Source organism: Peromyscus eremicus, chromosome 1, assembly GCF_949786415.1.
Source record: "Peromyscus eremicus chromosome 1, PerEre_H2_v1, whole genome shotgun sequence".
NCBI lineage: Eukaryota > Metazoa > Chordata > Mammalia > Rodentia > Cricetidae > Peromyscus > Peromyscus eremicus.
In genome coordinates, this window is record NC_081416.1 from 8,153,950 (window position 1) to 8,166,515 (window position 12,566).

A 12,566-nucleotide genomic window follows, 5' to 3' on the forward strand; every position below is an offset into this window, starting at 1 on the left:
AGCCAATTTGTGGTTGCCAGAGGCTGAGGGGTCAGCTCACATCCACAGTTCTAATATTATAGAAATGACTGTACAATTCTGTGATTATACTAAACATGCTGAATTGCACACAGGCATACATGGGTAAATTTTATGACACATGAATGACAAGACCTTTTAAACAAACCAAATGCCCCAAAAACCTCATGCGGAATGTGGCTTCAGTAACAGACTCTCACTTTTTGTGGTACTAGGGAATGGGCTTTGCACATTGGAGACAAGGATTCTCATACTGAGCTACTTCCCCTGGCTAGTTAAAAACATCCTATTTAAACTGTCCTAACTTATCCAGGAAACTGCATGGCTCATTTTTGGAGTCAGCATTTTAAATTCCACTTAAAATTGCTTTCCCAAACCCACAACAACTTCTGTTAAAATACACTGTCATATTAAATTTACTATGTCCAAAGGGAGTGGCTAGAGAGATGCTCAGTGGCCAAGAGCACTGGCTGTTCTTCCAGTGATCCAAAGTTCATGTCTGAGTGGAAGCTCAGACATGTCTATAACTAGCCCCAGGAGATCCGATACCCTCTTCTGGGTATATGGACATACACTCAGACAAAAATGTTCAAAGGACTACTATACTGAGTGAAAGCAGGGTGTTTAGCAACCGTCAAACTCAGCATCATCCGATGAATTTTCAAGCAAGGTGGTTGGGACAGCACTCCCTTAAGATTGTGACTGGACTGCCCAAGGAAAGACCCTTTGAAAAGTTCACAACAGATGAAAACCTGCAGCCAGAACTGAACACCCACTGATGCAATTAACAGAATATGGAACTGCATTTTTCAATCCTCTATTAACTGAAAACCAACACTTTCTTATGCAAAATATTTAATGTTTCTAACCATTACAATGACAAAAAGCCACATTTACACTAAATTAGTCACAAACCAATTATTTAATAGAAGCTATAAAAAGTGTAACTGGTAAAATAATTCAGAAGAATATTTAGAATATCTCAAAAGATTTAAAATAGGAGGACACTTTACAAAAAGCTGTGTAGGAAATAAAATTCCTCAACTATACGTAGAAATGTAACATTACAGGGGAGTTTATAAAATACAAAGACAAGTATAAAAGGACTGTGTATTCTAAATCCAAAAACTCAATAATAACCAATTATTTAGTTTTAAAATTTACAGTTCTGGGTATGAAGACCACATTATTATACACATCTTCCAAGACAACAGGCAGTATCTTTCAATTAACCATGGGTGGTATCATCTTCTACAAAATCTTTGGCCATCTCCGCTGTGATCACATCAATGTGACTGACCTGAAGAACAGTAAATGTTCAAGTCTGTTAGATCTTAAAGGAATATATCAGTTACTATTAGTACTGCATAGGGTAGTATCTAATATATACAGCAACCACCCACAAAACTTTTAATTTTACCTACCATGTCAAGTGATTCTGAAAGCACTGGCTGTTGGAAGTCTTTATGAACAACCCTGTCTGTTCAACGTGGAAGGTAAAACAACAACAACAACAAAAAAAAAAAACCATTCTACAGCTTGGCATGGTGTCAACACCCATGATCTCAGCACTTGGGAGGCAGAGGCAGGACTGCCAGTTGAGGGCAGCCTGGGCTACATTTCAGTTTGGGGGCTGCCAAGGATCAAACCCTAAAGCCTTATAAATGCTAGACAAGCACTTGGCCACCCACACCCACAACTCTTTTTCTCTTAATGAAAATCAAGGTAACAAATGGCATGAAAGTTAAAGTTTTTCCTTTTTCTAGGAAGACGTCATCATTTAAACAATGACTTTCTAAGTCTTTCACTAATGTAACATAAAACCAAAATAAAAAATACAATGAAACCTAATACAAAATAATACAACCTAACATAAAATACCAACGTAATACAAAATAAAATTACCTTATTTCTGAACTTTACACCATAGAATTTGTCGGCTGACTCGAGCAGTTCAGGCCTAAAAGTAGTAGTAATAAACTGGGCATGCACAGCTAGTTCCATGATCATATCTGTGAAAACAAAAGTGAGTTAACAAATCTCCTTTCTCATACCTGAAAATTTTAAAAGCAACTATTTTTATTCCTGCCTAAAATTCAAATCTGCTAAAGCAGACTGTGATTTTTTTTTTGTCTGCAAAAATTATCAACTTAACTTTTCAAAAGTAGTAATAAAATCTTTGGCAGAGGCAGTGTGGTCTACAGATTGAGTTCCAGGACAGCCAGGACTACACAGAGATCCTTGTCTCAAAACAACAAAAACAATTAAAAAAAAAAACAAACCCATTTCATCCTAGTATGTCTTAGAGTTACAGAATATAATGTTTTTATTTACTATAAAGAAACTTCTAACCCAGTATGGTGATATTATAATCATAGCACGTGGAAGGAGGCTAGAGGATTAGTTGTCCAAGGTTCCTGTATGACATTGTCTCAAAATGAAAAACCAAAAATAAATCCGAAACAGAAGACTTTTAACATTAGAAATGTCAGAGCCTGGGCTGGAGAAATGGCTTAGAGGTTAAGAGCACTGACTGTTCTTCCAGAGGTCCTGAGTTCAATTCCCAGCAACCACATGGTGGCTCACAACCATCTGTAATGAGATCTGGTGCCCTCTTCTGGTCATACATGCTGTATACATAACAAATAAATAAATCTTTTTTTTTTAAAAAAAAAGAAATGTCAGAGCCAAACATTTTCTCATGTACACACAAAATCCTATGCTAACTACACCCATTACTCCACTCAAAAGCTTTTAACACATAAGATCAGATTTAGCATCTCAAATAAAAAATTAAGTTTATGGCAAGCACTACTTTCTGAACATCGTGTGTGTTTGTGTGTGTGTGTGTGTGTGAACATTTTGTCTGCATGTATACATGTATACCATGTGTGTACCCAGTACCCTTCCTCGGAAGTCAGAAGAGGGTGTTGGATCCTCTGGAACTGGAATTATGAATGCCATGAGTCGCCATAAGGGTGCTTGAAATCAAACTCAGATCCTGCAAGAGCAGCCAATGCTCTAATTGCTGAGCCATCTCCAGACACACAAGCACTACCCTTAATGCCAAAAAAAACCACAAGTTTTAAGGCTTTTGGATAAAAATTTAATTGAAAGATTTTTCAATTAAGTGAAAGAATTAATTACATCTATTTCTCTAAAGTAAACTCTCAAAACAGTCTAATACTAAACTATTAAAACTGTTCAGAGAAAATATTTACTGAATATACACATGCACTCAAATACTTCAGGCAACAAGCCACTAAGAAAGGGCTAAGCCACCATTACTATTATCTTTAAGACATTTCTGGAGACAGGGTTGAATGCATCCCAGGCTGGCCACGAACTTGATGTGCACTTTCCACTGGTCTTGAACTTCCGATCCTCCTGCCTCACTTTCTAAATGCAAGGAACACAGACAAGGGCCACCTTGCCCGGTTTATGAAGTACTGGACATCAAGCCCAAGACTCTGTGCTTGCTGGCTAAGCACTCTACCCTAGCCCAGCCAGTTCTTCAGTGTGCCTATGTTTAGCCCGATACTAATGTCTTCCTGCCACTCTCCCTGGCCTTCCACCTTATCTTTTTTTTTTTTTTTTTTTTGAGATAAGGTCTCTCACTGAACCTGGAGCTCATGGTTTGGCTACACTGGGTGGTCTTTGAACTCCCAGGATTCTCGACCAAACTCCATTTATTCCCTGGCCAACTTTTAGGTGAGTGCTAGAGGTCCAAACTTGGGCCTCATGCTTGCATGGTAGGACTGTACTCCCCATCTCCCCAGGCATAGCAAGTTCTTATCGAACAGAAAATCAGAACTCTACCTGAGACAGCTTTTCTGTGCTGAGCATCCAAAGCTTGGTCAATCTCATCAAACAAGTAAAAAGGAGCAGGGTCACATTTCTGAATGGCAAAAATCAGAGCAAGGGCCACCAGAGATTTCTGTCCGCCCGAGAGCTGCTGCATTTCTCTCATTTCACCTTGCTTTCCCGTAAATGATACCTAAGAGAACACAGAGTGTTACTATCCTAAAGGCGATGGTACCATCACCCTTCAAAATTAAGCGGCACATAAGCAATTCAGATAAAATACAAAGTCGACTTTGGTGAAGCTACAAGGAAAACTGAACGTAAAGGGACTCTTACCCTAATTCCGACTCCTGTGAACTGGTCAACCGACGGAACACTGCTTTGTGACCCCGAGCCCCTCTCACTTTCACCACTCCCTTCTCCTTCATCCTGAGACTGACTGCCCTCCACGTCGCCTTTCTTCATCACCAGAGTCGCTTTGCCACCAGGCACTAACTTCTGGAATACTTCACTGAAGTTCTTGGACACCTTAAAGAAAAAAATGTCCACTGAAATACAAATGTGGCCCAGGGATAATTCTGTCTGAAACCAATATTTAAAAGCAGTAAGAGGTATTTTTAAATGTTAGCCAAAACAACAGATCCTTTCCAGAGCTGTGTGAAACACTCAGTCACTACGTTAGTGGCCAGTAAGCTGCATTAGTTCCTGTATGTTAAATCCACCTTCAAACAAAAGAAGAACTGAAGCTTCTGCCTATCTGGGATTTTCATTACCACCAGAACATACCTGTTTGAAAGTTAACTGAATAGCTTCATATTTTCGAAGTTCAAGTACGTTCATTAATTCCATGATTGATTTGTATCCTCTATCCAATTCTTCTTGTCGCTTTATCAACTTTTCTTTCTGCTCAGAGAAATTCACAAACTGATCTAAAGCTTTTTTGTTAACATGGCTGTACTTCTTCAACTCTGTGTTGCACTGCTCAAGTTTTCGAAACAACTGAAAGAGAAACAAACTGGATTAATATACTCACACACTGGAGGGGATTTAGCAAGGACAACTCTGAAGTGCAGGGAGAAAGCTTTACCTGCTTAAGGCTCAGTGTCTGATACTTCTCAAAGGCTTCCTGGGGAAGGGAGCCCAGCTCTCGGATCTTCTTCATGCACTCCTCTTTCTTCTTCAGCAGCATGCCTTGCCGGTTGGTCATCTTCTCCAGTTCTTTAGTGTCATGATTTATGGCATCCATGTGTTCTTTCTCCATATTTTTCCAGCGCTCCATACTTTTCTGGAGCTCTTTAATTCCAGCTTCTGTTTTGTCAATGGAATTATCCAAATCTAAGATGGGGAAAAAGAAAAGTAAGGATATTAAGACTCATTTCATAATCAGAATGTTATCTGAGTGAAGACTAATGGTCAGACTGTCTAAAGTAGGTAGGCTTTAAGTTTTCTGTTTATATTTTACTATGAAATTCACAAATTACCCAATTCCAGAGCACTACCACCGGAGAATTTGTAGAATCATTTGCATATCTACATTCTATCATGAATGACTTAAAGAGGTAATGACATTCCCTCCTTTAGACCACCACACACAGTTAGGACCTGGACATGACTTTGGAGCATGGCCCGATGAGGACCATCTCTTCTCCCTCTGACACTTTCCTCCCAATAAATAAAATGCAGAACATGTTACTAGTCTCATAAAACTACCAGAATCATTTTAACAAGTCACTTCTGTATTTCATTTTGCAGCAAACAATTTTGTGAAACAAACTAAATTCAACAAAACACTGAAAAAAATTTAAGTATTTACCTTCTGATCTTGCCATAGTATCTTTTACTCTTTTATTGATAGCTTCAAGTTCTGAGGTTGTGGCAGTAAGAACAGTACCACCTTCTGTCTCTCTCAGTTCATTAAGTTCCTGTAACACAAAGAACAAAGTTTAATGAGATTAAACCTTAAAACAGAAATTTTGAGTTTAAAAATATTATAATTAGCTGTTTAAATGAACATTTAAGGAAGCACATGTCTCATATGTGTATGTATTTATACTTGAAAATAACTGAAGCAGCCATTACAGAGGAAAAACTTAATGATGTAAATCTGAGTGCCTAACTACTAAGTAACTGTAAAGTGACACTGAGCATGTAAGCATCTAGAACACAACAAGATTACAATCAAATAAAGCAGGTGTCACTATTATACTGACATTACACTACAGAAAACTGGGAACAGAAATATTAAATAATGACTTGCCCAAGTCACACACTAGGTGGCAGTGCTAGAATTCCAACCTAAGGACTATCCTCAGTCAGTCTTTTGGTCCCTAACTGATGCTTCCAATCAGTGCTCACTGACACACTTTCTCTAGCTTATGAGAAGCTCAGAAAAGAATGTACCTGTTCTACTTGGTCCAAGCGTTTCCTCAGATTCTCATTCAGGTAAGTCTCTACTCGAGTAATAATACCTTCTAGTTTAATTCTTTCATTTAGCAGCTGTCTGTTTTCCTAGAATAATAGAATTTTTTAAAAAAAATCACAGAATTATGAAATTGTCAAGAAATGCTAAGGGCCAGAGAGATGGCTCAACAGGTAAGTAAAGGCACTTGCACACAGCCTGATGACTTGATTTCAATCCTGGAACCCACATAAAGGTAGAAGCAGACAATCAACTCCACAAAGTTGTCCTCTGCCCTTCACATATACACTGTGGTATATACATGTGCCCCACCCCAACATCACACATACAAAGAATAATAAAGTAATGCTTAAGAAAGAAAGAAAAAAAAATCTGTTGTCTTATTGCTTGTACTCAAATGAGCTGACATGGGAGTGTTCCAATCCCTGGAACGCCCGCAATGCAAGGAGAGACCCGATTCTCACAAGCTGTTTTCTATAATCTCCATGTCCAGCCATGAAATAAAAAAAAAATTAAAGTTATTGTTTCTGTTCCTAGTTTGCTTTTTATAAGACATGCTACCAAGAGGGCTGAAGAACACCAACACAGGGGTTCACAACTATCTATATCTCTAGGTCCAGGGGATCTGACATCCTCTTCTGGCCTCCAGCACCAGGCATTTAAGTAGTGCACATACATACACACAGGCAAAACACTCATATACATTAAATAAGAATAAAAGACATGCTACCAAAACCAACTTTCTTATCTCTCTTATGTTTTGCGATGACTATTGATTGTTTACAACTATGTATTAAAATAAAAATCCAAAGTCCTGGGCTAGCAAAATGGCTCAGTGGATAAAGGTATTTACTGCCAAGACCACCAAACCTGAGTTCTACCCCAGAATCCACATGGTAGAGAGAACCAACTCCCAAGCCAAGGGCTGTCTCAACAACCCCCCCGACACACACACACACACAATGAGTGGCCAGACTAGGCTAAATGTGGACAGCCCTGTAAGAAAAAAAACAACACCAAATGTAATTAAAATGTCATACACAAAGCTGATTATTGGCATGTGTACACATGTGCATACATATACATGTAAGTGCAAAGAAAGCTAGCAGCATTACTGATGACTACACACCCTCCACCTGACAGGCTCTTGTCACGCCTGCAAGACAGGGATTATCTCTTAGGTTATATGAAGATCTACTCTGAATGTGAGAGGTACCACTCTATGGCCTGGGGATCTGAACTACATAAAAAGCAAGCGAGCTGAACACAGTTATTTGTTTCCCTCTGCTACAATGTAGTGACAGCTGCCTCAAGCTCCTGATGCCATGATGGACTGTGGCATCAATGACGGATGCTATGCTGTGCGCCAAAAGAAACCCTTTCTCTCTAATGCCATGTTTGCTGGTGCATTTTATCAAAAGTGACCACTGCAGTTACTAATGATAAACATGCATTGAATAAGACGAATGTAAATGTAAGATACCCAGAACAGCTTAGACAAACATAATAAAACCTTATTTACTCTCATGGGTATTCAAATGCCATGTCTGTTTTTTTCTGTTTTCTTAACATTCTTCTCTTTCAATTTTTGTTTTCCCCAAGACAGGATTTCTCTGTGTAGCCCTGCTGTCCTGGAACTCGCTTTGTTTTTTGTTTTTGTTTTTGTTTTTAAAGATTTATTATGTATACAGTATTCTGCCTGCATGTGTCCCTGCAGACCAGAAGAGGGCACCAGATCTCATTACAAGTGGTTGTGAGCCACCATGTGGTTGCTGGGAATTGAACTCAGGACCTCTAGAAGAGCAGCCAGTGCTCTTAACCACTGAGCCATCTCTCCAGCCCGGAACTCGCTTTGTAAACCACCAGGCTGGCCTCAAACTCACAAAGCTCTGCCTGCCTCTGCCTTCCAAGCGCTGGGATTAAAGGCGTGGGCCACACCCCCAGCATCAAATACTTTATTTTGAGACAGAGTCTTCCCGTACTTCTGGACAACAACCCATTTTCAACAGGTTTTTTTCACTGTTAGGTGTACTTGCCTGCTGAAGTTGACGGATTTCATCGTTCAGTGCATCTACTCTTTTCTGATCTTCTAGACTGAGTTGAGAAAGCAAATCAGTTCCTAGTTCTGCTTTCAGTGATTCTCTGGTAGACTCCATAGCATGCAGACTTGCCTCCAAGCTCTGTAAGCTACGTTGCTATATAAGATTATCATTTATTAATATTAGTCACTACAGTACATATAAACAGCAAAACACTGCAAACTATGTATATATTAAGTGAGCTAAACTATATAACGCAACTATTAAAGTACTATATAGGCTTCTGTTAGGTTTACTGAATGTGTTTTGTGCTTATGATATTTATAACTTATGATAGGTTTACTGGAATAAAACCAAAATCAACAGAAACATGTGCTAATTAAAATTTTTCCCTTTTGTTGGTGCTGGGAGTTGGATCCAGGGCCTCAACATCACCCCTGCTGGGCAAGACTCCATCACCAAGTATACTCCAGGCACTATACTATGTTTGGTAATTAGAGCTATGTAGGTATTTATAATGTAAAACTGAGAGGAGGGACAAATATTACATGGTTAAACTATATAAAAATCTTCAGGCATATTCGTAAGAACAGAAGTTGACATAATGTTCTGAATAATGTAACTAAGGAACCATCTTTTGTCTTCCACTGTGTTGTCTTATTGCTACTGATATACAAAGCATGAAATCAATGATACCTGTACAACCGACAATCCACTGCAAGTCTACACTAAAGCAAAGCTGTAACAAGACATACTCACGGACCTTTGGCATAAAGGTCTTTTCTGACTGCTGCCTCTTCTCTTTTAGCATCTTCATCTCTGACAATATGCTATCTCTGGATGCTTTAAATTTCCTTTGTTGGGTCTCTATCTGCTGCATTTGGTTCATCAACTGATCAATTTCATTATTAATCCATATACAAGGCTAAGGAAAACTCTCTTAAGGTTGTAAACACATCACATACTCTAGATTCCCTTCAGTTCTTACAATATATCATCATGCATCCTCTCCTTTACCCCTAAGTAATTTCCACAAATTTATGGACCACAATAATGTTGAACTAAATACTATCACTAAAAATGTTCAGTCTTAAGTTTGAAACATTTTATTACACTTTCTATTCTAAATATGCATATTTATTTTACTTCTACTTGAATAAAACAAAAAAAGTAGGATTAAAATATGTTAAGCAAAATCAAGTAATAGCATGTATGTGTGTATACATGGGCATACACACACACACTTAAATATATTTTCTTTCAAAAATATATATATTTATTATGCTGAAGGCACTGCTTTGAGGGGTCAGGTATGAAGAGTAGCCTTGCCTAATGTGAAATAATTAAATCTAAATAGACTGGCAAATACAGACAGCAGCTTCAGCTGTCAACACCCTTTCTCTTTGTATTTGTGTGCATGAGGGTGGGGTGTACAGCACAAATGTGGGTGAAGGCCAGAAGCTAACATCTGTTGTCTTCTTTTACTTTCTCCATTACTTTTTGAGAGAGTATTTCTTCATGAGTCTGGAAAGCACCAGTATGTTAAACTTGCTGGCCAACAAAGTCCTAGGATCCACCTGTCTCCATCCTTCTCCAAGTGCTCGGGTAAGAAAGAGCTCCCGCCACACTCAGCTTTTCACATGGGTGCTGGAGAACCGAACTCATGTCTTCATGCTGTGCTCCAAGTACCTGACCCACTGAGCCAGCACCCAACACACAGCATCCTTTTTCTAATACTTCCTCATATTCTCTCTCCTAATATCTTACTGCATTTAAGCAGTTAAAAGTATCATACACAGATCCCTGCAGGATCAAAGCTAAAGCATTTGTCTCTTTCTGTATGTTGTTTGAACTACAAACTTGCAGTTAAAAAAATACCTTTCAGTTACGGATGTCCTGAAGCAGTATTCAGGTATCCACACTCTTAGGTGACAAAACAGGACACACACACCAAAAGCACCACAGCTGTTTTAAGAAACACATATGCACAAGTGTTCTGGTAGCTGAACCAGCCACCCTTCATGTAGCACTACACTTATCTGGAAGAACTAGTTACTCGGATTTGGATACCTGTTGTCATTACCTCCACTGAAACTAAATCTGCACACAATTTTGCCAAGATAGTAAACACTAAAGGACATTTTCCAGTGTGGTCATATGTGACATCTGTTTACAACAGCATTACTGACGCTCCTCCCCCCGAAACATCAACCAGCGCTTCATTCCATTTACTCTCTGCCTGACAACCTTCAATTTTGTTGCTCCTCAAGTTTTATCTCTTCAGAGCACTCACTAGTAAGAACTACGTTAACAGTGAAATAAAAATCAGCATTACTTTTCAAATGTTTTCTCTTAGTCTTCAGAAGCTAAACGAGCTCTGATGTTGAAATAAAAACTAAAGTGGAATGTGTAAGCTCCCCTATGCAATATGAAAAAACAAAACACCTAACACACAAGACTGTATCTGCAATTAAAACACAGTTCTTTCTCCACAGTATGGCGTTAAGCACAAAACAAAAAGATATTTTCAATGTTTCTGCGCAGGTTTTCATTGAGCTTTGCTTCAAGCTCACCCAGCTCCTCTTCTGCTTTTCTGACATCTTTCTGTAACTCAAGTCGAGACTTTCTTGTGTCGTAATAGCCTCCAGTCAGAGCACCTCGATGGCTGACTTGATCACCTGAAAACAAAACATAAGACTACTATACGTAGCTTTCTACTAGTAAATTAACTTATAATGAAATACTAACCTAAAGGCTTTAACAACATGAGATTTACAAGGGTAACTTAAGAATTCCAGCTACTCTTAAAAAACCCTACTTTCCAATATTAAAATTGGTAGTCTTTAATTTGGGAAGATTTGAGCAAATGTGGAACCACAGTAAATTTAAAACAAGAATCTACAAATACTTAAAAAACTGAGAGGAGGGTTCTTTGCCAAAGTAATAGGTAGAGTAAATGAGAAAAGAAACACCACTTTGAAACACTGAGTTATTAATAACAAAGAATGTTTACTAACAAAGTATGTTTAAGCAATTGTCAGGGAACCTGATATTCTTGTAGACTATCAATCTATCAATTAATGTTTATCTATCAATCTACCTACCTACCTACCCACCCACCCTACCTATCTTTCAGTGATAGGGTCTCACTATGCAGTCCTGGATAGCCTGGGACTAGTTATGTAGACCATGCAGGCCTGAAATTCAGAGATCCACCTGCCTGTCTCCTGAGTGCTGGGATTAAAAGTGTGTACCATTGTGACCAGCTCATGTAGTCCTATAAATAACCTCACATATTATTAGATACAAAGAAGTAAAGTATCTTTACCTGAAAGACATGCTAATGATCAACTTTAGCATCATTAATATTGGGACACATTATCTGATACCTTAAGAAACAAACATCACTTACACAGTAGTCATATCAAGAATGTTGAACTAGAATCTAATGAGAAGGAATAAATATGATAAATCCAAAGAATGGGACATTTTCTCAAAGTCAGTTTCTAGGGAGGAAAAAGGGAGAAAAAGCTAGGTATGGTGGCACATGCCTTTAATCCCAATCTTGGGAGGCAGAGGCAGGAGGATCTGTGAGTTCAGGGCCAGCCTGGTCTACATTATGAGTTCTGGGACAGCCAGAGCTACACAGTGAGACCCTATGTGTGTGTCATCATCATTCCCCCACCCTCGCCCCACCAAAACGGGAGAGAGACAAGAGGCAGTGTCTTTTAATGTTCAAAGTTTTAGGTGTGACAATGTACTGACTGGAGAATGTCCTTCAGAGACACTCAGTAAGTTCTAGGATGAAATAATGTTTACAGCTTATTTTCATTCAGATGGTTTGATAACAATGTGGGCATGTTACTTTGAAAAATTAAACAAAAATGAGGACACTAAAACCTACATTATTAAAAATTCTTATCCTGAATTATACAGATAAATTCAATTACATCTGAGTAGGGGAAAGTTTGTTATTACCCTTGGAAGAAAATGTAGTATTAGCACTCATGACTTCCTTATAAAGAAAAGTTATTTTTATGTTAGATTACACTTGTTACAAATATCAAAATATTATTTACATGAAGTTTTAAATTTTTGTAATTTGGTAGTTAGCTGGGTGTAGTGGTGTACGCCTTTAGTCCCAGCACTTGGGAGGCAGAGGCGGGTAGATCTCTCTGAGATCGAGGCCAGCCTGGTCTACATTATGAGTTCCAGCCTAGCCATAGATGAACAGTTAAGACTCTGTTTTTTTGTTTTTTGGTTTTTGTTTTTTAAAGTTTTAGACC

The 12,566-nt window shown here is 38.5% G+C and overlaps 1 protein-coding gene across 1 annotated transcript in view; it reads right to left on the minus strand.

Moving 5' to 3' along the window:
- Window positions 1–921: 921 nt before the first annotated feature.
- The window catches only part of Smc3 (structural maintenance of chromosomes 3), a 40,129-nt gene continuing 28,484 nt past the window's right edge, over window positions 922–12,566 (minus strand). Inside the window, exons 19-29 of the mRNA XM_059256516.1 lie at window positions 10,806–10,958; window positions 9,044–9,195; window positions 8,278–8,436; window positions 6,223–6,330; window positions 5,636–5,744; window positions 4,910–5,157; window positions 4,609–4,821; window positions 4,159–4,350; window positions 3,838–4,015; window positions 1,924–2,030; window positions 922–1,318 (exon numbers count right to left, since the gene is read on the minus strand). Coding sequence (XP_059112499.1) covers window positions 1,247–1,318; window positions 1,924–2,030; window positions 3,838–4,015; window positions 4,159–4,350; window positions 4,609–4,821; window positions 4,910–5,157; window positions 5,636–5,744; window positions 6,223–6,330; window positions 8,278–8,436; window positions 9,044–9,195; window positions 10,806–10,958 — 1,691 coding nt within the window. The 3' untranslated portion in view covers window positions 922–1,246. The remainder of the gene's footprint in view (window positions 1,319–1,923; window positions 2,031–3,837; window positions 4,016–4,158; window positions 4,351–4,608; window positions 4,822–4,909; window positions 5,158–5,635; window positions 5,745–6,222; window positions 6,331–8,277; window positions 8,437–9,043; window positions 9,196–10,805; window positions 10,959–12,566) is intronic.